This window comes from Limanda limanda, chromosome 3 (assembly GCF_963576545.1).
Source record: "Limanda limanda chromosome 3, fLimLim1.1, whole genome shotgun sequence".
NCBI classification, from domain to species: domain Eukaryota; kingdom Metazoa; phylum Chordata; class Actinopteri; order Pleuronectiformes; family Pleuronectidae; genus Limanda; species Limanda limanda.
The window spans coordinates 12769101-12796022 of NC_083638.1; the positions used below are offsets into that span (position 1 = coordinate 12769101).

The following is a 26922-nucleotide window of genomic DNA, read 5'->3' on the forward strand; positions in this document are numbered from 1 at the left end:
ATAAAAGACAAAGAAATGGACATTGTTTGCAGTTAGCTACAAAACCACTTTATTGAAAAAGCAGATTATGTCATCTACAGTTAAATGATACGTCCCGATTTTAATACATTAAATAACTTTAGACTTTTTTTCATGTTTAGATAAATAGATCTAGTTTTCTTTTTTATGAACCATCTAGGTAATCAAAAACATTTTAGAGATACAAAAGTTGTGTGACAGGTGTTGAGATGTGCTTATTGGAACTACCAGTAGGAGAAAAGAAAAAAACTTCTTCTCTTTCCAAGTGATTTCTGACAGAAAAATAAAATAAAAAACTAGCCTCTTTATGTACAGGGTAACTAGCTGTGTGCTATGCAATAGAAACTGAAGTAGCACTCTTAAAACAGGTGGATTAAGACATATTTTAAAGGGGATACACTCTTTACAGTCTTTTTAGGTTTTTCTCAGAGGGGTTGATATTGTCCAGAAAATGCCTCATTCTTCTCGACCAGAACCCTTGTACACAGCTGAGGTAAAAACACATCTGACGACAAGGGGAATGTCTCGTGTATCAGTTTGCAGTCTCTGCTTTTACACATATACAACTAGGAGGAGAACCAACACTAAACATTATTACATTCCAATGAATCTCATTACATCAGGTTACATTAAAAAAAAAGCACTTTCTGCCAGTGGTGACCCCTGGCTTCAGTCTCCGCTTCAGTCTTTGACACATTCAGTAGTATTTATTCACACGTGAGTGTCCATTTTACAGTATTACAGTATGAATAAGAGCTGTGCCAGAGTTTGGAAATAACAGTTGGCGATTGATTTATTCTATATTGAATTAACCACCTGGGTGGAGTTTGCTAAAACAACATCAAGGTACGTGATGGACAACATGAAAATCATCACTGAGAGAGCAGGGGGGGGTTCACTGTGTTTGATGCTGTGCTGCCCTGCAAACACAGTGAGGTGCATGTGCCATGGCCCTGCCACTGGTGCACACACACACACACACACACACTCGCACACAATTTGCACAAACAGTTGGGGTTCATCTGAATAAATCAGATTTTTGCTTGTGCAGGAATGATGCAGTGATTTTTACCTCAAAAGAAAAAGTTTCCTACAATATCTTGAATTCTGGCTCCATTAATGAGCTGCTGAGCTCCAATCCTAAAAAAACGCATAACAGCAGAAACCCAGTGGAGAGGGGTGAAGAGTCTTTTCCACCAGTGACACCACAGCTCAGAGCTTCAAGTTGTTTTTCTGTCTCATTTAGATTTTCTTTTGCATATACACACAGTACTCACACAAACACATTCACACACACACACACACTCAGACACACGTAACAAGCAAGGGAAATATGGTTGGGGGAGGGGGGGGGCTTCCTAAAAACGTGGGTGGGACCAGCAGCTCCAGGTTTTCAGGGCTGTTTCCCCAAAAAACACAACAGCAGGCTTAATGGCGGAACCAGGAGCCTGCACCACAAAGCCAGTTCAGGTGGTTGTCCAGGTAACAGTGGGCTTAAATCAGGTTTGTTGATATCATGAAGCTGGCTCAGGTTTTTATTTTTTTTTAAACCAGGGTAGATTGCCATGGTTACCTAGGCAGCATGGCTAACCTGATCTGGAGCAGGTGAACTTCAGAGAACAAAAGCTGTCAGCAGCCTGATCACTGACCAGATCAGATCCCTGGGAAAGCATTTCTACTGGATCCGGACATGGACAAAAAGAGTTGAAGTGATAAATAATTAAAGATCAATAGATATTTTTATAGATCTGTGGAATTGGTTTTCTGCTCCAGACTTAGTTTACCACCTAATAGCCACATAATGAGGATTACAGCTGCATTTCAATTAATTGTACACAGATTATCAGATTGATTCCTGACAGTGTTGATGTTTTTACACTCCGATGGTGTCACAGCAGCTCAGACTAACAAGAGGAGACGAGATAATAACTGGAACGTGAACGTTCTCATAGCCAGATTAGTAAATCCAGAGTTAACAGAGCCAGCTGATAACTAAGCTTCGTGATACAGTTCATCCAGGACGGCCGATGTCGGGCTCAGTGAAGCCAGAAAACCCAGGCTGATCTGAAGGTGCTTCATGGTACAGGCCCCAGAGCGAGACACCCAAACATACCTGTTCTGTCTTAAGGCATGCGGACAAGTGGCGGTTCCTCATAGGAACACTGTGTTCTCAGTGCTTGTGTGACAAAACCAGTGTCTGGAAAAAAAACATACCAAGAGTCAGTGTCCTGGACAGACCTGAGGCTAAAAGGTATTTTAGCAGTTGATGCGGTTTCATTCCTCTTTGAGCAGCAAACGGCAAGACGCCAGATTCATACGGCAGCATGGGAGCTGTCGCTAACAGAGAATCACTTTTACCCTTTCACATTTATCTTTATTGAAGGAATGTAGCTACTTCTTGATGACTGGTTTCCATAGTACTCATGGACGCATAGACTGAGTCCATGTTACAGATCAATACAGACTGCCAAAGCAAATATAAATATGGAATATAACATATGCATGGCAGCATTTCCCCACACAGGCTTTACTTTTAGTATTTTTAAGTCGTTTTATCTGTTAATTAGTGCACCATCTCTTCTCGCTCTACCCAGCCTGCACCTGTACATTCTGCTATCGCTTGCTGGGTCTGCTGACAATCACAAATGCTCCGTGGAGAAACATAAAAGATGCAGCCATCAAAGATATTCTACAAGCAAGGACATGGTAATTTCTTATCCCTTGGTAAATCTCAGAGAAAGATCGTTTGTAAACACAGTGGCACAACTGACGGAAAGCTAAATGGTCTCTATTGTGGGAATTTAATGCAACACTTGTAAAAGATAATCGTAAGAGTTTAGAAATGTTTGACACTGTGTGTTTTAGAGGGTTATTCTGTGAAAAACCAAACTAATTTGTGAACTAGTCATTTGGTACTCAAAGTGGAACGAAAACAACTGCAGGCAAATACTATTTGAGCCAAGTCTGCTTTAAAAACGATGTGGATCTCTGACCCACTGACAAACTGGAGGAGGCTCCGTGTCCTGGACGAGAAATGATACAAAAGACCAAACGTGTTCTGAGGCGTCAGACAGCGTGTTTCACCTCGGAATCTATCACGAGCGCAGCAACAAAAAAAGAGATTCTACATCTAGGATCTTATGTGGAAAACATCTGCAAAATATATATTCATATATAAAAAGACAATCTATGTGCATCTAAAACTTTCTTTTTCTGTCATAATATAATCATTAATTAAGACACTGCTTGTGAATCTCTCGAGGTCTCGTCTAAGATTTCTATAAGTGGAATGTCAGTCGGTCCTCTGGGCTCGTGGTGCTACGGTGCATCGGTTTTGTTGGGGTGGTGCAAGGAGAGGGGCGATGAGTCAACAGTCTTCCCCCCCCCCCTCTCACGGCTCTGTGTCATGATGCTGGGTGTGCTTTGCATAGCCTTTAGCAGGGCTTCATTTCAGTGTTAGTAGCTGCACATAGGGGGCCCCACTCTGGAGGCACAGCATGCCCACCCCTGGGGCCGGTCCGGCCCTGTCGGCACTGGAATGTAGTGGCTCGCTCCCCGGCCTCCCTGCCACCGAGTTCTCAGACGTGACAGCGCTGGTGAATCCACTGCGGTGAACCACTTATGTCCGAGCGCAGGAATGAAAAACATGGAAAGCAAGCAAGGCAAGCGAGGAAAGAGAGAGAGAAAGTGAGTTTGTGTTCTCTCCTCCGAACCAAAAAAAACCCCTCTCTTCGATGAATGTGCAGGGGTCAGGAGGTGTGACGTCCCCAGGGGCCTCCGGATGAGCCGGCGAGTTGGCTTTCAGGGTTAGGCACCCAAGGGGAAGGGGGGGAGAGAGGACCGCAGATGGAGGTGAAGGGGGGACCCTTTTTTCCCAGCCCTGTCATGTGACGGCAGGGCTTGTGGTGGGAGCTGCACTGTGGGTGCTAGTCCGCGGCCTGGCTAACCGGTCCAGGACAGGGGCGGGAGCTCGGATGGCCACACAGAGGCTGGAGGGGGTGCAGGCCTTTTCTTTTTTGCCCGCTGGTGGAGTTGCAGAACACCTGGGAGGCAGGGCTCGGTTGCTGCCCACCCGACTCCTCCTCACAGCTCAGTGACGTGGAGGGGGTAGCTGGGGGGCGGGTGGGCGGTGACCTGCGACTGGAGCCGATGGATGTGGCAGCTGTGGCAGAGCAGGTGGCCTTCCAGTGGATAACAGCGGTGGCCCTCCTCGTCGTTGAGCTTCAGACCACAGTCCTGAAAGAGTACACAAGAAGACAATCAACAACAATATGTGTGTTTGTTTATTTGAAATGATTGTTTCTTAAGTGAACCAGTCATCTTGAAACTTGGTGGAATAGTGGAGTATGGGTCAAGGAATATAACCCACTAACCTTTGGAGCAGATACGATAAAGGCTGCAGGATTTTTCAGTTTTTAACATGATAAGGGTGTTAGCCTTCTTGTTCTCCTCTGTTGATTGATTATCTTTCTCTTGTTTTACTTGCTGTTATTCTAATTCGCATTCTTTGTAACTTTGTTCAGAAAAGTTATGTTTATTATTATACTAGTCACGATATGCTCAAGAGGTCCTGGTGGATGGATTTTGAGATCTTTGGACATTTCCTTCGGTGCATTAACAGAGAACTATGTCCAATTTACATTTACTGTAAGTTTTTAAACGTTGAAACTTAAACTGGTGAGAGTGAACCGTTGTCTGGTCTTTCCAGTGACTGAAGAGTTCAGTGAGATGCAGGAGGACATCAATGCACACAGACTTCAGTCATGTGGATGTTCAGTGCTGTGGAGGCCGAGTCCTGAGGCAAAGCTCTGGTACAAGTGAGATGATCTTCACACATGGGGTTTTCGTCAGTGTCCAGAAGCAACAAGGATGCATGAATGAAGCCAGTTTACTGCAGCAGAGAGGCCCTAGACCTGACCTGTGGTCTTGTGTATTTTTCTGAGTACTTCTGTTTCAAGTATGTGCAGATTTGACAGTACACATATGGAACCTTTGAACTGCTGAGAAGTTTACGAGCAGGTCTGTGAGGGATGAGAGTCGGGGTCAGAACACGCTGCAGGGACAGCACGCACTGACTGGCCCTGGACCACTCTGGGTAAGCAGCTGAAAGTTCATGTTTTAGAAATGAGTTCTCACACTGTGGGAATCTCACTGAATCTTCTGCTAGGCGCTGAGCCCCTTTTCTCTGAAATGGATTTTATTGCATATCAGTTGAAATCTTTACATCGAGACTGAAAAATGACTTTTATTCATTTCATTATAGTCTACCCCCAATTTCAAAGCCTGCCAGCTATCGTCTGAGGGCGACCAATATTTCAAAACCATTTTAATATAATCTTCTGTTCGTTGTACATGGTTTTACAGTCCAACTAGTTCCTTCATCACACAAGTTGAACATTTCCCCAGATAAAAAATAACTTGCGATACTTTTAGTAGGAGTTTTAAGTTCAGAGGACAAGTTGGGTGATCCCTATTAACAGTTATCTGTTTATGAATATAGATAAATTAAAAAGTTATCAGTTAATTAATATTCAATGTCTTTTGCTCCCCACATGGACTGTTTACCTGCAGGCAACCAAAGCCAACTCAAACATTATTGGTCAAACTAGAAACAGTAAGCAGAAGCCTTCCAGCCCTAAAATTCAGTCTCTCACCTACAGACTCTGCATATTCACATTTAGAATCTGATTAAAGAGATGGAGTCTACCATAGAACTTATTCAGCTCCAACCCACCTTCCAAACATCCCTTCTCTCAGTGAGGTTCATTTATTTAAATTGAATTCAAACATCTTGATGTGTTTTCGTTGTATTATTACATGTTGGTTTTGTCCAATGCATTCTCTTTAAACGTAAAGTGTGTTTAAAGCAAAGCTTTGTGATTCTGCCCTTTTAAAACCAATTGATTAATGGATTGATCTAAAAAATATGTTATTGTTTTTTAAACCTGGGATGAATTTAACAAGTCCAGGATGATTCAGCTCTGGACTTTACCCTTCCTCTGTCCCCCGGAGGTCGGCTGAATGATTAACCACCTCTTACATGATATCATGAACTATTTCTATGTAGAGGAATTTGGTCCATTCTGAGAAATTAGCAGGAGAAGGTTGAGTAGAATTAATGTGTTTATAAATTTACAATTCAGAAAAAGATACAGACTAACTGCAGGGTGTAATGAACTGTGGATGTGCTTTGTTGAACTAAACACTTCCACTTGAAGAACAATGTGCCTGAGTCAAATGTCAGGATGACTGGTTTAAGCAACAAGTCCCCAGCTGAGTTTAGACCTCGCCGCTGGAATGTGCTTAGTCAGTGAGTCACAATGTTGTGCTGTAACCTTGGGTTGATATCTGTGTGTGTGTGCATGTGTGCGTGCGTGTCTGTGTTTATCTCATATATTCACAAGAGAAGTGAATCACACTCATCGGTTCAAAGTGTGTAGCTCTGACCCAGGTTCACTGTGTGTAAGGGATTGAGTAAGTGTGCACGTGTCTGTGCGGGTGTGCAAAATCGGGTATGTGTGGTTAATGAGTGTGACTTGTGTGTGCAAATATTTGTGAGTGTTATTTCATAACGGCCTAAAAGGTTGAATCATATGCAGTGATGATGACTTGACTCAAGTCAAATCACATGCAGCTTACACAGTGAGTGTGTGTGTGTGCGTTTGTGTGAGTGTGTTTGTGTGCGTGCGTGTCTGGTGCGTGTGCGTGTGTGTGTGTGCGGGTGTGTGCTGGAGGATCATCTCACCTCACAGTGGTAACACTCTACATGGTAATCCTTGTCCATAGAAACCACCCGGATGGTTTCCTCAGAGCCCTGGTGAGACAAGTCAAACATTCAGATCTTCACACTACATCCCTCATTGAAATGATGGTCCAATACCCTGCTGGTCTGAGGTCTGATTCCTGCTGCTGCCATGTGCCCCACCTCAGTACAGAAGGATGCACCACACCTGCTCTGAATACATATGGTTGTATCACAAAGAGTAGGGGAAAGTTTGGATTTTTTGGGGGTGGTTTTGGTGGCACAGTGTTGCAGTGGTTAGCACTATCCCTGGCTCTTGGTTCGAATCCCGCCTCAGGGTTTTTCTGTGTGGAGTTTGCATGTTCTCCCCGTGTCTGCGTGGGTTTTCTCCAAAGTCCAAAGACATGCAGATTGGGGGTTAGGTTAATAAGACTCTAAGCTGTCCGTTGGAGTAAATTGTAGTTTGTATTTAATTTCTTAGAATATGAGGCAGAGGTATAATCTAAAAGATAATCTTAGCTAATTTTTGTGTGTAATTCGAAACAAATATGATCTTAGACCCGATCTAATTTTTTCAATACTGTTAAAAAAAATATGTCATCTGATCTTAATATTTCTCTTTTACTAATCCGTCCTGTAATAGTTCTAGACCTGATAGTTAACCAAATTCATCTCATTAAATGTACTATATGAATGTTTTGTTGACCAGCTCATGAGTTTGGTTCGTCAATTCAATATATTCTGGTCCATTTTTCAACCAGCGGAGCATTTTGTCCCTGAGATGAAAACCTTAACATATATGTGAGATACATTCATTCATTCAGATGTATTCAGATGTGTTTCTGACCTGGACTGGAAGGATTGGCTGGTTGCAGGAGGCACACTTGGGAGCAAAAACCCTGTTATAGAGGAGACAACAAAAATTAAACACCAGTCTGTGTGCAATGTCAATCCCTTGACTTCTTATTCCATATTTTTAAAAACACATTTTTCCAGTAAAATACCAATTCAAACATTATACAACAGCCACAGGAACAAAGGGACCACTTTGTCTTTTCACACAGCTTGTCACATTGTATTTGTTCTCCTTACGTGTGGTAGTCTTTCACACAGTAGATGTTGTTGTCTACATCCACAGTGAAGGGCACTCCATCTAGACCCTCTTTACACACCACGCAGCGGAAACAGCCTGGATGGTAGGACTTGCCCAGCGCCTGGAGGATCTACACACCCACATAGAAAACACACACACAGAGACAAGATAACAGTAAGACTTAGGAGCAAGGCCACTGAGTTCAAGCAGTGTCATGCAATGGGCTGCCATCTTCCTTAAAGTCCAGATTAAAAACATGGACTCAGACAGGGTAATGCAACGTCACGTGTGAGGAGGAGCTTTGATATCAAAGATGATCCTGTAGTGAGGGAGACTGTGAGCGTATAAAGATGCAAGAATTATATGTACCAAGCTGGAATGCCAACTATGTCTGCTGAGTATCTGCTTCACTTACAATGAGCACAATAATACATCAGGCGGAATCAGAAATAAATATTATTCATGCATCCAGCACAATGTTTTGCCGGTCGAGTTCTAAACTACCAGAGGCTCTACACACATCTACCCTGGCTACTCTCATGGACTCTGCCTTTTCAGTGACAAAGCTCTTACCATCTCCATGATGAGGTGACCACACACAAAGCACTTGTCAGCCGTCTGCTGGAAACCAGAGTACTGTGGGTGAGATGAGACACAGGATTTATTACACTCAGCAGTGAATAAGGAATCATTACAACCTCATAAACAGAACTGGCTCAGGTGAGTGTGAAGCCTCCCTTAAGCCCCTTTTCCATAAAAAAAACAATAACACCCATTAACGTCATAATTTTCTCTGCAATGGGAATAGATTCAATCAGTATTCACTCCCGGATCAGGTGATGCAGTAGACACGTCCTAACCCTAACCCGGGTGAACATGTTAATTTAAAAGACAAACTCCTCTATAAGTAATGGGAAATGAGTCACAACAGCTGAATTTGGTGTAAAATAGGTATTAGGTATGCTGCTACAGGCCTAGCTGCTGGGGGGGGGGGGGGGGACTCCCATCATAAGCCCCTTTCTCTCTCTCCCACTCTCCACCTCTGGCCCCCAATGTATTTTTCCCACATCTCACTCTGTGTTTTCTCTCCCCAATAGTTTGCGACCTCTCTCTCTCTCTCTCTCTATCACTCTTTCTCGTATCTGCAGGTATCTCTGCCTCCAGAGCTGCAGGATCCAGATCTGACAGTTCTTGAATAATAATAATTATTTATGTGTTATTATTATTTTGACGTAACAAGCAGTCTGAACTTAAATCTTAAATATGTTCCTAGTCTCTCCCTCTTCTATCTTCCCAATTCTCCTCTCACCCCAACTAGTCGAGGCAGATTGGGTCTGGTTCAGGACGGGGGTCTTCTCCACTATAAATGTGTTTTCTCTCCACAGTCACAAAGACCATTGGAAAGTCTCTGTGATCAAATATTGTTAGGTCTATTTTACTTTGTAATGTGCCTTGCGATAATGCATGATCTGTGCCATACAACTAAAACTGAATTGAGTTGATCTGTCTAGGACGTTTTGGTCTTAGAGTGGTCTACAGAGGGCGCTGCTGTGCATGGTAAGATTAACATGAGGTTTCTTTTAGGATCCTTTGTCTTTAATCTGACATATTCACCAGGCAGCATTGACCTGAGGCGTTTACACAATTCCTTCATCTCCATTCTCCTAAATAATGTTTGTGGTCTTTTTTTGCATTGATAGCACATTCATACACTTACATCTATTCATATGTGGTATCTGCCATGTTTGGACAGTGACCACTCCCCTGGACTAACTGGGTGTGAAGTGCCCTCTGTGCATGACAGGAAACAAAACACCCGGCGATTGTCCCTTTCCCTTCAACCCTACTCCTACAGCAGATAATGAAGGTGACCATCTGCAGCTCACAAGCCCCTTGGGGTCCTGACATGTGGACCAGGTGGAGGTGGGAGGTGGTGATGGGCAGCTGCCCCCTGCCCCTGACATCTTTCTACCATCTGCCACCCCCACCCTTGAGACACCCCTGGGGTGAGAGGCCAGACTGGTCGAGTCTCAGCTGTGAGAGGAAGGTGGAAGGAGATTAGTCTCATCCCGTCACCTGACCGTCAGCACCAGTTTATCACTGAGGGGCTCTGATTGTAAATAACAAAAACAGGCGTTTTAGTATTTCCTTACAGATTGTCGGGTGGGGAAGTTGCCTATAAACAGGAAGCTGTGACAGCAGAATAGTGCATTTGTTGTGAGATCATTTATGAAGCAATAATTATATTACAGGAACCTTTTAAGAGCAACTTCCTCCATTTTCAGAAAATCTGTCTTATTTCTGTACAATATGTTATTATAATGCTGCAGGTCTGCAGCATTGAAAAAGTGATCAGAATTAGAATTGTTCCATTTGTTTTCATGTATATTAGACTTAGTTTTTCAATACTTACAATATAAGAACCGTGAGAGCAGGTCCTGTATCTGCCCTGTTAACCTGAAGCAGATGGACCAGGGCCCGGAGAGCAACAGCTGCCCCACAATACCTCCTCCCACCCTTAATTGTAAGTGCTGAGGAGCAGCACGTGGGGTAATTGAGCTCCTTGGGGATATTTGGGGGAAATTGGTGTGAATTGGAGGGGTGGTGCTAAACTCCTAATTGTAGCTGAAATGTCTGTTTCCTCTGGAGGGTTGCAAAATGCAGCTCGAGATCCTAATCCCTTGTTCTCCTCTCCACCCGCTCCGCACTCACCTCTCTCCACAAGGCAGTGATAAGGTGCTATCAGCTCAACTGCTCATCACACAACAAAAATCAATATTTCCTGGACACCCAGGTGACTCACCAGGAAATCCTCCTCGCAGTAGACCTTCCCGTTGACGTTGTAGAACGCTTTCCCGCGCAGCCTTCGCCCTGAAAAGAAGACAACTGATTTAATCTCTATTCTCTACGTTGCCAAATCGCTGCTACAGATACATATGGCCAAAAGTATCTGGACAACCCCTCTACAGTATGCCTGTTTAGTGAAGTACAAGTCATTTTTACATATTTACAAAACAATCATTGGGCTACTGCCACTATATCCTTCCTCTCTCATCAGCTGGAATTGTAATACCCACAATACCCGCTCCCAGAGCTGGCTTTCCTTATATCTGCCTCGTGTTAAGACCAACTTGGGGAAGACAGCTTTCTGTTATAAAGCACCCTACATTTGGAATGAGGTCCAAAAATCTTCAAAGTTGCGCTCATTTGTTTCACTGACGGAGTTCTCGAGTCTGGTCTCATGTACAGCTGACTTCTCCTGCAATGACTGTAACTGCTAGTTGACTTGGCCATAGTATTTTATTGACGAATTGTTTTATACCTTGTATTACTGTGTATATATATATATATATATGCATATTTATTTCATTCCTATTTATTCAATGTATTCACTTTTAATGTAGGGGGGGGGGGACCTGAAAACAATGACCACAAACAAGCAAAGAACACAGTACAACTATCCGTCACTTTTCAGAGTAACACAACATACTGTATGCGCCTTTTCCTTCATCTCTCTTTCTTTACGGCCGCAGCAGAAAATCAGCTCAGAGCAGATGGCTGGCCAAGGGTACGCAACACTTTGCCGGTGCCCCCTTTTAATTACTTAGACCATTGATCCCAACAGGAATCCATTCACAACTCATACACAATCAATACAGCAGGCTGCTTTCCAAACCTCCCCCTCAGAATCTCTCCTCTTCCCTGCGCTGCCATTGTGCACCGCTCACAGACAGACCAACAATAGCAGACTGGAGGAAGGATGTCCCCAACTTTGACACATGCGTGAACACAGGCAAGGCTCTAAACATCAGCATATGTGATTAGCCACTGAAAACATATATAATCAAGATACAAGAGCAGGCCTTTGTTGGATAATGAGCCAAGCTAATACTATCAACAAAGACATTCTCAGCTGCTGAGTGATGAAACAACTTTTAGACATAACTTTGTTGGTCTTTTGTCATTTTTTCCCCTACAAAACCCAAACAGAAACCGGTCTACGTGACAGTGGGCCCAGCTTCAGCATGCTGGACCTGAAGGCCGACTTCCTCTGGGTGAGCCTTCATTCACCGGAATCCAATCTAACAGGGAATTCAGCAGCGAGCCACACATCCCTTACAGCTCGCCCATTCACATTCATTTAACAGCAGCGATGTCTCTCTGGCAGCATCATGACTTCACCCGGGGAAGATGAAGCACACAGATCTCATAAATCTGCTGGATTAGTCAGATTTAATTGTTGAACCCAGCCACCACTGATTTTATGGGTGTCCCAGCATGGGAAAGATGTGCCCCCCTCTTCTCTCTCTTTTTAGCGCTGAAATTTATGCAATCGCTGTATTTCACACACAAACACAGTGTCACAATGCTGGGAGATGGCAATACATTAACACCCACATAAATGGCCGGAGCGGCTGAGGAATGCTGTCCACACAATAGGTGAGACTTTTAAGACTTTGAGACTGAGCAGCAATTAGCATTTTGGTGGCGCGGCGCAAAGAGAAAAGCAAAACTGAGGAAGGAACTTCGTGTGATGCAACTCTGAGGAGACACTGTTCTCTACACTGGGGACTTTGCAGAGGCTGAGCTTGCAGGAGCAGTGAGATTGTGGTGAACAGTGCAGCAGCAGGGGCTGCGAGGTGTTTCTGTGTGCTCGTCTGTGGCCTCCGCTCTGCAGTTTGGGGTCTGGAAGGTGAACACAAAGGCCTCGGCGCTGATGACTGTGTGGAGCGCTGCTAGGGGAGCGGGCCGACTGAGCAAACGGGGACATTCTTTCTGCCTGAGGTCACTAGCTGGTCCCATTCAACCCCCCGCACCTCTCCAACACCCGCTCTCTGCCCGCTCCCCTCACAGAGAGAAGGAGGAGGGGGAGGGCTCCGTGCCTGCCTCTCTCTCTCTCCTCTGGCCTTTTGTCACTCGACAGCGCCGAAAAGAAAATGAACACAATCCATTTTTATCACTCTAAGAAAACAAACCTTTGCTAACACAATAAATACTCTCAAAATAAATTTTACTTTTTATTTCTTTTAGACATTCTATGAATGTGAATATACAGTCACATTTCTTGACTCCTCAGGTTGAGATGCGGCTAAGATATAAGATTTCTTATCATTTGTTTGCTTCCTTTTGCGTTGGGGGTTTCTTGGTTCTGTGTTGTTATTTCACTCAGGTAGACATGGGGAGGTTTCTGAGTCAATGGATGGTCCAGATCTCCTCAAGTTTCGTTCTTTTTGACCACACTCCCACTCTCCCAGTTTAGTTTAATGACATTTAATAAAACCAATGTTACTTTGACCGTAACTCATCACACCTCTGTGCTGCTGTCACTGGGTTGAGCAGAGTTACATTTTGAGATTGTGGCCATGACATATGGCGATTTTCAACAGCTAATATAACTTAACATGGAGACATGGATGATAAAACAAAGACAGTAGTGTCAGGATTAGTGATAAATGCCTTTCGCTCGTCTTGCTCACAGTAAATAACAGTGTTAGATCTGATGTTCTAGGACTCTGACCTCTGCTCTCCTTAAAACTGGTTGTTTACAATATTTGGTCATTTCAGAATTTGACCATGTTGCAATGAAATGAGTGTTAGTCTGGTTAAAGTGGACTGATGTGTGCCAGTGGAAAAGGTATTATTCAGCTCATGTGGAACGGCTTGATTCACACAGAACAAACAGAAACAAGCCTGTTTTGCCTGATTAAAGCAGCAACGTTTTCTGGTAGCTATCAAACGCTCTCAGGAGGAAGACACTCCATCACTGAGTTTAATTTCACATTTCAGAGCCAAACAAGTTCAATGCAGCACTTTCAAAGAAATTAATGAGGGGGCTGCGTGTCTTCATGCACTGTTAGGGTCTGTTTAAGCCCGTCCTTCCTCCTGCTTTGGATCATGTGGGACATGTCCACTGTTCCATGGTTTCTGATATGAAACATAGCTTTTCACCTGCCCCTAACCCTAATCATTCACTATAGCAGCTGACTCTGACAACCAAGTTATTAAATCAGGACTTATTCCCATTTTCTGGTGTCAAGTTGGTGTTTTTAATTTTTTTAACCCCTTTCCAGTCTTAAACTTATATTGTATTTGCTGCTAAGTTACATGTATTAATGATATTACACTTGATGCACAGGAAACTTAACTATAAGCAACTACGATTTGAGTCGAGGATGGGCTCAAGTTAATGTAAAGCTTTCAGACATGCACTGAGGTCTGGACACGGCGAGAACGCAAATGTCTGAGTGACTACATATGGACCATGGAGAATAAAATATTGAACCCATGACACATTCCAAACACTGATATACTGGGACTTTGTAAACATAAACAATGTCTTACCGCTGCAACATCTAAATCCCCTTTGCAAATGCTGTGACAAAAGTTGGGTCATATCAGGTGACATTCCTTGTATTTGTCAACTTCCTATTGGTCATATGCCTGTTGATGTGTTTCAACATGTGATAACTGTTCCTCTTTGTGGAGGTGGTGTCCCTGAGTATAAATAAAACATTGTAAACAGTACTCGACCAATAGGGAATCAATCCCCACCCCAAAGGTTCCTGTGCTTTCATTAGGTACTATCCCCAGAACCTAAGTTATACCCTGGTCCCTGCAGTAGAAAAGCACAGAGTTTCTGCAAAGGTTTCCAGTGCCTGACGGTGATTTTCTGTGGTGAAAACGCAGCTCAATCCCGTCCAGCTTTTTCAAAGTACAGCTATAGGGGAAAGGCTGGTACAAGAGTGGCAGGAATTGCAGAGGCTGACATGTCATCAACTGTGCAGAAGAAGAGGAGATGTGGAAAGGAGGGATGAGTGTGCATGTGTGTGCACGTGTGAGAGATCTAGTTCCTACTGGTAAATTGAATCACATCTTCTAGTCTGTGAATCTTGGTTTATTTTCTCACCTTGCATGTTTAAGATGTGTAAAAACAAACGAGCTGTGAGATTTCTGCTGATGAATTTGATTGCTTTCCAAAATTTTGAGAAGATTAAAAACTATAGTTTGTGAGATGTACAGGTGGAATGTACACATTCAGCTACAGTGCACAAACGTACCTCCATGTCTGCCATGCCCTGTGCAGTGTACCTTCACAGGACAGCCACAATTACACTAAACTTGTCCAACAAGGTAGATAGATACTGACACACACATACTTGTTAACAGTTGTCTAATTTTGGCCTCTTGTTATACATATTTGTCATGTTTTCTGATATTTTATTGACTTCTAAAAAAAAAGAAAAGGCGAGCGAGTCACGGAAGCGGGCAGTTGTCAGGGAGTAGTATTTTTGACACACACCTAATTAACACATTTTGACATCTTGTTATAATCATCTGTTTTTGACTATTTTTCTCCATTCTGTAAAAATCTAGGCAGCAGATTTTAGACATAACATTTCTCACAGCAGCAGGTCTGTCCATTACTATTCAGAAGAAGAGGAATTCAACTACAGGGCCCGAAAAGTTAGAAAAGGTGCTAAAAATACAATGCTGCTAAAGGCTTGCTGGCTATCACCTCACTAACCAGCGGATAATGAGATAGCTTGGTTGTGTCTATCGACATACTCACTATTATAACAACATGTTTCATATACAACCATTGTAAACAATCTAAAATCAACCGTATACAGTCAAAAAGTATCTCCCTATTTGTATCATGATCCAGTTACTTCTAATAGGACTGCTATAATTAGTGTGCATGTAAACATAGTGTATGACTGCAGGAACACAAAGAACTGAACGTTCCCTCTTTTCTTTTTCAGATTTCTCATTGCCACTGGCTGCCAGGTGCAGCGGGTGGTGCTGAATGATTTGAGAAATTCAAGCCTCTGAGATCTCTGCTTCTGCCTGTGCTTTCAGAGGCTGTCTGGATTACTGGAACCAAGAAATGAGTCATCAGCTTGTGTGGTTGACAGTCTGCTCATCCAGCCCGAAGCTGTGTGTTTACGTTTTGTATTTTTTTAAGGGATGCTCATTTATCGAGATCCTGCGTGATAGTCATACAGAAAATGTATATTCTCTGCAGCTAGCGTGCAATTATGTGGGGAAATAAATTCACCAGCAAAATTGGGGAAAGTGGAGCTCCTTCCCCTAGAGTTTTGGATGCAGAGCGACAAAAATGCCTTCTTTCAATGGCACTTCAGAAATCGCGGTGAGAGGCGTTAGAGTCGCTCTGCACTTATTTAACTTTTATGCCACTGCACAATTTCTGTACAAACCAGAAAGGGAAATATTCAAATTCTTAAAATCAGCCTTAAATCCTAAAGGTGCATCTATTTGTGTATGTAGCATGTGTGTCTGTGTACATATGCACGTACTTCTCTAAGCATGTGCTGCTTTAGTGTGAGCCCATGCCAGGCCTGCCCCCTCTGATAAGCAGGTCTGGTACACTTTGTGACTGTCTGATTGAGGTCCTCCAGGGAAGGCCCGGCTGAAGTGGAGGGGGTAGTTTGCATTCTTGGCCATTTCATGAAAAAAGGGTGCAACCATGGGAGTAAGCCAAGAGGAGGGCTCAATTATGCATGGTTAAACAAAGCCCAAGGCTACCAGCGAGCAATGTCTCAGCAAACTCACTGCCTCTTTCTGGAGCTCCAGACTCCAGGAGGACCCCAACTCAATGTCACAGAGGGAATACAACTAAAAAAATAAGAAAACAAACCGGGACGTACAAACGTATCTTGTGATAAATCACTGGAATTGTGTTATGGCAAGTGCAGGCACATTGAAACTAAACTTTTCAGAGGCCTACAAAACAGTGCTTAAAAGCAAACATTTCCATTCACATGAGGTCAAATGATACATCCAAGAGTTTACAGTAACAATAAACCATCTCGAGAGGCGAGGCGGCTTGTGAAGCCTTCAACAACGGTTTACTCCGAGCACAGAAAACGACTCCACTAATTGTAGACCTGATTTCTCAAATATACACAACAGTAATCCTCTCAGGAGCCAGCTGTGGAGCTATATATTCTAATGATGTAAATACCCCCTGTTGGTGTCCATTCATTTTTTGAGAGAATTTGTAGGCTTCAGCTATACTAGTTTGAAAAAGCCCTTTTAAAACTAAATCAATCTTTGTCCACGCAAGCATTTTCGGCTCTGTATCAGTTTATTTCCCCATCCATACTAACACTCCTGAAAACACATGTCACGTGTCCAGTCACTACACTGGGAATGCATTTGTCCATTTACACAGTTTGCTCCAATAAAAAAATGTCCTCTATTCATGCAAGCTTTTGTATCATTGTAAAATGCAGAATTTGACAGCACAACAGCTGTTGGCAAAGACAATAGGCTACTCAATGCTTGTAATTGATAATCCATGTTGTGATCTTCTGTGGCAGCCGAGGCTAATGCAGGTTGTTTTCTTCCAGGAAGGGGTCATGTGATAGGAGCCTGACAAATCAGCAATGGCTACATTGTGACCAAAAAGACTCAATAAGCAAGTGGTTGCGAGAATCTATGTCACCCTTTCTAAACATCTCCATTTCCCCTTCCTGCCTTAGGGCATGGTCACACATACGCAAATGTTAATATCGTGAGTCGATGTTCATCAAATTTGAACCCCGCGAGACGCCACGCTGCAATTTGATTTAGCCGCTGCTACTAGAACAGGGCCAGCAGCGTTTCTTAACTTCTCCGTTTTAACGACTCTAAAACTCCAGTGTTGTGTGGACGCCAGGTGTTTCCGTAGCAGAGTTGATTTGCTTTTTAAATGAAAACGTAGCCTCAGTGTTTGGAGGAAATTATCATCCAGATCTGATTTGCATAGTCACAGTGTTTAGTTTTGCCTAAACCCTCAAAACATAATTAACCCTTCAGGAACAGCAGTTCCACCTTTAACCAGGTCAGAGGTGACTTTTCCACAGCAAACCCCACAACTTCAGCAACTGGACACTCAGCATCTGGCCCCTCATTCTTCAGACACACAATAAATCGGAAAGTATGTGGCTTTGGTTACATGTAAATTATAGGCAGTTCTTCCAGAGCCCGGGTGGGTGGACTGGAGGATCAGTATCCATGCATAGTGCACATATGAATGGAGGCAACCTGGCTAAAAAGCTTTCTCCTGATATCTTCCTCTTGTTTCCCTGGGAAACAGGAGAGGAGGGCTGGAGTCAGGTGACAGGGACGTCCAAAAAACACACACACACGGGCACACACACACACACTATCTATACTGTACTTGGAGCTGAGGAACAGATTTAATAACAGTTTTAAAGACCAAATAGTGTCAGCATTTTTCTTCTTAGTGTCATTATTAGCTTGTTCCCGCTCCACCTAACTGAGTTACCCTGTTATTCTACAACTTTTTATAAGCAGCAGATGTTTTGATCCAGAGTATAACACTACCTGAGACAGAAAGCTGGTGAAGCTAATGACTATTTCAGCAGAGACAGCAGCGGTTGAAGCCAAGAGCAAGTGTGTACGAAAGACACAGAAATCTGCTGACAGATTTACAAGGTCCAGAATTTGTTTGATCCGATATGGATTTCAGTTGAAATACCATACCACGAGAACTAATGAGATAAACTGTACAAGGAACCTTATAACCTGCATCATCAAAACATGAATGTCTACATTAAGAATTGACCCTAAAGCGGTATCAATCCATATTTTATTTACATGCAGAGGGTGCACAGTGCAGAGTTAATTTGCCCGGTTTCAAGGCAAGTCAACAATCCTGAAAAGGTAAACAAATCGTGGGCTATAGTGTTTTCAGTTTAAATCAATTAATCAGACAGCAAGTGTTTGTTTTTGTTCTGTTTTGCCATATTGTGGAATAACAAACAAACACACTCTTGTACTTGTATCTTAATGAGACACATGTAATGCATTCCCTCTTCTCCTGACCTTAACCATCACAACTAAATGCCTCATCCCAGCCTAAACCTAAATCTTATCCTAACCCTGAAAGCAAGTCTCAACCCTCAAACAGCCCATTGAAAAAGGGAAGACTGGTCAAAATGGCCTCACTCCATAGGGTCTGTGCTATGCCATGGTTCACACAAATATAAAAATACAAGTACACACACACATACACACACAATGCAAGCAGGTATCTGCCTTCAGATACGCAGGTGGTGGCAATGGAGCAGCTCCTCTGTAGAAAGTTAAATTACAAACTAACAAGTCTTAATGACCATTTGTCCTCACTTTATATGAACAACGTTAACGGCTCGCAGCAACCACTGTCGAAACCTCCGACCACATGAGATGAAGCACAAGTGCTACATGTCAGTGTTCAAAAGCAGCAAGTTTAGTTATTAGTTGGCATACATACACGCATACAGTCAGAAGTTGCAGCTACAGTTGTGAGGCACAGTCCAGAGCAGCAAATTGAATGCATTAATAAAGTGATTTTCTAGTCTTTAACGCCTAGGCAATATGCTTTGCATAACAAGTCACATTCACCAATTCCTATACATATACAGTGCTTATATACTGTGTATGTGTGTATACATACATACATACATACATACATACATACATACATACATACATACATACATACATACATACATACATACATACATACATACATACATACATACATACATACATACATACATACATACATACATACATACATACATACATACATACATACATACATACATACATACATACATACATACATACATACATACATACATACATACATACATACATACATACATACATACATACATACATACATACATACATACATACATACATACATACATACATACATACATACATACATACATACATACATACATACATACATACATACATACATACATACATACATACATACATACATACATACATACATACATACATACATACATACATACATACATACATACATACATACATACATACATACATACATACATACATACATACATACATACATACATACATACATACATACATACATACACAGTACTCCTGTCACATACCATTCACTTCACACCGTGATTTAACAGCCATGAGGGCTAAAGAATCAAGGGATTGAATGAATAAAATCCCTCCCACTCTGCATCTGACCACAGACATGTTACACTTATTACGTTTAGAGTCAGTGTGCTATGCTTATTCTAAGGACCATTATCTCCATTGTCCATTAGGAATCAATGCACATAAATCCACTTGGACATCAAAGAAAAAAGACGCTCTATCTATATACTACTAAAGAATTGTATCGATCCAAAGCAACATAATTCAGCACATGTTTGATGGCAACAACTTCCAGAACATGAAGTCAACTGAAGCAAATAACAAATTGCTTTGATGATAAAGCAAATAAATGGATGGATGAAGCCAGGGCTTTCTATTTCTCTGAAACTGCACATATAGAGCATTGCATGTGTTTGGTGATTCATGAGCAGGCAGTGAACTGGATAGATCATTCTGAGAAGCCATTAACATTGTAGGTCTGATCAAGCTAAGTATAGAAAGCAGCTCCGAGTCTAATACATAGTGATTCACTGATGCTACAATCCAACAAAGGCATCAACACACATTGCTGCTGTACTCATGAAGCCACAGTTAGAGACAAGGCAATGGAACTCTTTTTAGAAATGTTCAGATATCAACACAGGCGATACACCATCTTAAAAGTGTACTGGTTAAGATAACATTTTACTTCTCTTTCCCCGGAAATCCCTTCTTCTTTGCTGCTCAAAAACAGCAGTTACGCTGTACTGCCATTGACAAGTACTGTTTTTAGAGCAGCAAAGAAGAAGTTATTTCCAGTACTGTAGCGAATGCAGGCAATGCAAGAAGGGTTAGTAACATAAAACTGTTAAATATGTTATATCTAAGTTGTTATTTTTTTATAATGCACTGGGATTGGCTGATACACAAAGTCCAGGTATTGGAATCAGTATCGAGAAGGAAATAAGGGGTATGGAAACATCTATAACAATTTCTCCTATGATTTCAAATATATGGAGTCGTACTTACCACAGGAGCAGCAGGTGAAGCAGTTTGTGTGATACAGGTTCCCCATGGCCTGGCACGCTTGGCTGGCTCCATACACACCCTTCCCACATTTGATACAGATACCTGTTACACACACACACACACACAAACACACACAGACAGTTAGTTAAGGTATAGTTAGTAAAGATACTCACTAACACTCACCCACTAAAGCCAGCCTCTTACATCCTGCTGTGACAGAAAAAGATTAAACCGTTCAATGGCTTGGTCTTGGTAAGGTTTTATACAGTATTGTTTGATTCTTTGACTCCAAAGCAAAGAACCTTCTGTGAGCACTGATCTGCTTCTGCTTTACGCCGAATGTTAGAACCTGTTTGAGATGGTGGGAATGTTTAACTAGCGATTCAGTGAAGAGAGGTTTGCTACAGTACTTGTTTGCCCCATTAGAATCAAACAATCGCTGGACATGCTGCAGGCTTTGTCAGAGCTTTGCTGGAAAGCTGATCAAAAACAAACCCCAAACTCTGCCAAAGCCTGTGTGCATTCCTTTAATTATGCAACACTCAAATTAAATCTGCAAAAGATGAAGTAACAACTATCATCACTACTGTATTTCCACAGGCAGATTTCATCTATTGTTCTCTCTGTGTCTTCTGCTGCCATTTGAAAGCCAGAATCACTATGAAACTAAAAGATGTCAAAGCGAGTTGAGACCAAACTGTCTCAAACATAAAGCATGAAGAAGACTAAGAGATAACTCTTGATGATTTCCATTGTGTAACCTTAACTTGTGTCATTTCCATGCATTACATCATACTGTTTGAGGGCAGCCTACTTCAGGAAAGCTGATTATTACGGATGTGCAGGGATTGTCAGGAAGGGCAGTCCGTGTTCTTCCCCAAACTTAGTTTCCTTCTTACGGCAACGTCTGACTTGACTTTTAGAGGACTTGGTCTTTGCAGGTAATCAGGTTTGACTTGACTATGTTATATAAATCCACAACAAGAGCATTAACAGATGAGAAAGATGAAAAAGACTGTATATTATTATTTATTCTGACTATTTAAAATTCCAGACTTTCTCGGTCACATTAACTAATTAAGTGTTTAACTCAAGTGCTGGCAACATACATAAAAACCCACGAATGTAATAAGATAATGGTAAAAATAATAATTGCTCCCACCCTTACATCAATGTTCCTCACCCAAATAAGTAATATACAGTGCAGCATGTAGGACAGGGGACAGTTTCATTTGTGTTACTGGAGGTTTACCTCTGTTGCTAAAGGAGAACAGAAGTTGTCATGGAAGTGTTATTTTTAATACAATTTACTTTGATAGTTTGTCCCAGGAAGTGAAACAACCATGTGATTGCAACAGTCCCAATATGAGTGATGCACAGACTGACTCAGAGATCCACAGGGACATGGGTATATAAGCCTGAACTAACTAACTACACAAACAGTGGCTAAAGAGTATCTGAAAGCAGCAGAGGCAGCAGACCAACAATCTCCAAACTCTTGTGCACACGACGACCTCCACCGGGGTCACATTCCTGAGGGAGTGCAGGGTCAAAGCCTTGGTGGGGTGAGTCCAGGGTCACAGTGCCCACAGGACACAAGATCTCACAAGATCCCAACATGAGAGCTGCACACTAACACCCCCCACAGAGACATTCTAACATTTTACTTGTATGTAAAATAGACCCGTCTCAGGAAAGATCCAGGACAAGGATACACTTCTTTCTGTGACGCAACCGTGGAATTCCATGGCTATCTGAGGCAATAATTTCCCTTTCATAAACACGTCCAGGCGCAAACTGTGACATTGTAAAAGAACAGATAACGCACAAGGGTACAGGAAAACCATCCGAAGGTTACATGTCTTCCCTTTACACCAGACATATTTGTACAAATGAATTAGTCTGCATCAAAGTTAAATATTGCCATTTCCTGCTATAACCTGAACCTGTGACTGCACTTAACAAAGATAACAGAGCGAAACGGGAGATAAGAATGAACAAGTAAACTTTAAATGATCATACGTGGGCTAAACAGTTTTGCCAAAAATAAAAGTTGATGATGGCAAACAAAGGGAGGAAAAAAGCACATATGTTTCTTTGGCCAATAAGGCTTTAAAGCAAAGTCTCTAACAGGGAGCAGGAAGCCACCCGATGAATGAATCATTTACTTCTGCAAATTCTTATAATATAAAATGTTATTCCTAAGGAGACTCACTCTGGTTGAGTGTAGGTAGACTTTTATAATTCATCAGAAATAGACACTTGGAACAAGTAAATAAAAAACACCATCTTTCAGCCTTTTTTATATAAAACTACAATGACATGAGGAGAACACATATCTCTGCACAGGCCCAACAGCCCCCTTATTATCCACACTTACATCCAGATTCAGATTAGGATCTGCACCCAAAATGTATTAAATTCCAGTGGTAAGAAATGTGAGAGATTTGCCCTGAGAACATCCAAACTAATCCTAATTCACAAATACAGTGCATCTTATCTTTCTGTAATGATTCATCTTTCTGTCCACTTGTTGCAACACAGAGCCATTTACGTAACCTTGACCAAAAGGATTCACACAGACCAACCAAGTACGACCGACCCATCACAACATCTGTCTAAATGCCAACCAGTCTAGTCCCTGATTCTCTGTATCACACAGTCGACAACTAATGGACAACAACAATAACAAAACGCATGACAGTGGTGAATCTATTTCAGTCAAACAAACAACCTGGATGTTCTAATGGCAACATGAGAGATGAGGCAGGAGAGATAACAGGTACCATCTTAATCCTTATGTCATGTCCTTAGACAACACACTGAACCTCCCTAAATTGGTGATAGGAAATGCTCGGCCTACAGCAAAACTGTCTGAATGCATGTCTGAATTGGGGAATGTAACTTTTACTGTAAAATGCTTTCAGTGGCTGTTTAATGTAGAGTGCACCTAATTTATCAGTTGGCAGAAAAAGGAGTCTTTGACAGATTTATTGGTTTCTGCATTTTTACCTATGTGAACTTTTATCTTACAGAATAAACAATGCAGATAATGCCTACATTTATATTTACATTTGACATAAAATCATCGGAAAATAAAGAATTCAAGCTGTATTTATTTGGTTATAATTAGGGGTTAACCCTAACCCAAGTTTTATTTATAGTTATTTATGATTAAGTTAATGTTTTAACTGTAAAATATCTAGCCTTGATAAAAAAATTTCACCATATGGGTTTGATAGCAACATCTTAGGAATGATGATCATTTTTTTGTATATGAAAGGATGATAAATCAGTATCTGACATTTTCTTTACTCCCTAATATTGTATTGGCATCTGCTCCCAAAAGCCCATATGGGTCAAGACCTAGTTTAATTGGTTTTCAAGTGGAATTGTTTAAATTCTTTTTAAATTCTCCCTACCTTCTTAGCTCTTATTTTGCATTTCTTTTGAAATAATTGATTTATGGCAGTGCTGTTACTCACATAGCTCCCTGGCTTTCACTCTCTACCCAACAGCTAAAGAAAAAGTATGATTTATTTATACAGCTACATCAATATGTTATTTACTCTGGTTGTAACTATACTGCGCTTATTTTTTTTAAAAACTATGCAGCAAGATTCATTTCATCTACATGGAATTTTTTCATTGTTATGAGAAAACCACTGAAAACAACTGTAAATGGGGCTAAATGGTCACAAGAGTCCAAATGTGATTTGTAATGATTTCCACACATGCTTAAAGTCCCAAAGGGTCTTTTGAGTGAGGATGTGGTTATCATCATTTTACAGGAAAACGTAGCCATCATTTTAAAACAGGATGTTGAATCTCTTATGTGTAGATTTCATAACATGTCCATGTGGTCAGGACAGGGTCTTGTGTCTTCCCTGGAGTTAAAATTAAACCAGCATCACTTCAGTGGATGCGCTTAACTTCTTTTACCTTTGGAAATCAGACCCTGTTGCTAAGATTAAGTCCTGTTTGGTTTTTAGAAAAAGGATTGTTGAGTGATGTGATGCTGCCACAGCATGAAAATACTTATGTTTTTCAAACCTACTTGACATTGTGTCTCCAAGCTCACTGAACACGACCCAGGACGTGCTGTGAGTTGTAAAAAGGGTTTGCACAGCCTGAATCACAGAGCTCTACTGACCACTCAGTGTGACTTTGACCCTTTACGGCTCAATATCAAACCAGCCCCTGGAGATATGAGCCGGGTACGTGAGCACCGTCAATCAAACAAACAAGAGGGTGGAATTTATAGAGAGAGGAAGATTGCCAGTATGTCGAACCAAATGTTGCCAAATAATTTAAAAGCTCTGCACGTCTTGTGGAAGTGATTCAAGCCCTGCAGGTCCATGTATCCCTCAAGGACAAACCAGTAAATCAGAGTGAGGCTCTCCATCATCAGAGCCTGAAAATACGTCATCATTTCACGAGAGGGGTCCTTCACACACCGGATAATGTGTGCTTAACAGTGAGACTTAAATATTATAGATCTAATCTGAGGTCAGTCGTGTGCATGCACAGAATATACAAGAGTCAAGAGGAGGCTGCAGAAGTCAGCCGGTGTGTGTGTGTTTGTCTGTGTGTTTGTGCGTTTGTGTGTGTGCGTGCGTGCGTCAGGCATGTGCATGACTACTGCCATTATAATTCTGGGCAGGTGATCAGACTTGACCCCCACCAACTATGTCTGGCCTGCCAGCCAAGATCGTGTGCCAAGTGTCTGGAGTTGCCCCCGCTCCCCACTGGCTGGTTAATGAAGGGCTTCGCGGGGGAGTCAGGGCAGGGGGGGTGGGGGTGGTGGTGGTGGCAAGGGGGGTGGGTGGGGTGGGCCTCACTACTCTGCCACTTCAATTCCGGGGCCTGTATCGGGCCAGCTGTTGATTCACAGCTCCGTCCTTCGCCACCGCAACAAACAGAGCCCACACACACAAGGGCCGGCCGGCTGGCAGAGCCGGGCAGGATGGGACACTGCCCCCCCCCTCAAGGAAAAGCCCTGGCGATCATTTTCTCCACTGTCGCTACGGAAACAGAGCTGTCTCTATTGGGGCTCGGTGTGTGTGTGTGTGTGTGTGTGTGTGTGTGTGTGAGAGAGAGAGGAGCGTCTGACTGCATTTTTCCCTCTCCCTCTGCCCTTTCTCTCTCTCTCTCTCTCCATCGCCACTTCCACCCATCTTGCTTCCTTCTCCATCACCCCCACCCACCCACCCCTTTTCTCTTCTTTCCCTCCTGTCTTCCATCCTCCCTCCTCTCTCTCTCTCTCTCACCTGCTCCTCTGGAACGAATCAACAGCTGGCTCTCGCTCACTCGGAGCAAGTGCACCGGCTATAAAACCAGCCACTGTTCTCTGCAGGGTTCAGACACATTGTGACCAACGGATTTCTATGACTTTTCAATATCTTTAAACCAAATTTCCATGACCCAACATTTTGTGAAATCTCGGTGTATACATGAAAAAGTGACAACATTTAGTAGTTAAGCTTACAATGAGGATTCCAAAGTATACCTTAAAAGACCCAGATGAATGAGACAATAGTTTGATTGAGGTCTTTGTCTGTTGTAACCCATGACATGTACTTTTCCATTTGTAGCCAATCATGGTTAAATCTACACTTCCCTGGCATAGTGCATTATCCCGCCTGCTTCCCCACCGAAGAGAGTATGCCTGCTTATTTTTTTTAGCGTATTTCTTTTAAAAGCATATGAATTATGTAAAACTCAGCGTAAATGAACGACATGAAAATATGAATATAAAAAAGTCCCATGACTTCTCCAAAACTTGGGGGATTTCCTTTTTTTCAAGCACTTTTCCAGGCCTGGAAATAAACATTTTTTCCAATTCCATGACTTTTCCAGGTTTTTCATGACCGCAGGAACCCTGTCTCTGGCCTCTGCCATTTGTTGGGCTGCCGATTTAAAAAAAAGGTGGACGGTGACTTCCTCACTGGCCTCTCTGGAGCTGCAAACATATTTGGTCTCCAACTCCCTTATCACAATAAACCACGCCACAAAGTCCAATTCTTAGAGGAAAATCTCTTAAAGAAAAGATAAAAGAGGAAGTCAGTAGTCGAGCCAACACATGCTTTCCTTCCAAAATGCCTTTCAGATC

The 26922-nt window shown here is 42.2% G+C and overlaps 1 protein-coding gene across 1 annotated transcript in view; it reads right to left on the reverse strand.

Annotated features, from left to right (window-relative positions):
• Positions 1-73: 73 nt before the first annotated feature.
• The window catches only part of wtip (WT1 interacting protein), a 30133-nt gene continuing 3284 nt past the window's right edge, over positions 74-26922 (reverse strand). The window contains exons 2-8 of the mRNA XM_061068334.1: positions 20811-20912; positions 10657-10724; positions 8427-8489; positions 7853-7983; positions 7608-7659; positions 6764-6832; positions 74-4254 (exon numbers count right to left, since the gene is read on the reverse strand). Coding sequence (XP_060924317.1) covers positions 4102-4254; positions 6764-6832; positions 7608-7659; positions 7853-7983; positions 8427-8489; positions 10657-10724; positions 20811-20912 — 638 coding nt within the window. The 3' untranslated portion in view covers positions 74-4101. The remainder of the gene's footprint in view (positions 4255-6763; positions 6833-7607; positions 7660-7852; positions 7984-8426; positions 8490-10656; positions 10725-20810; positions 20913-26922) is intronic.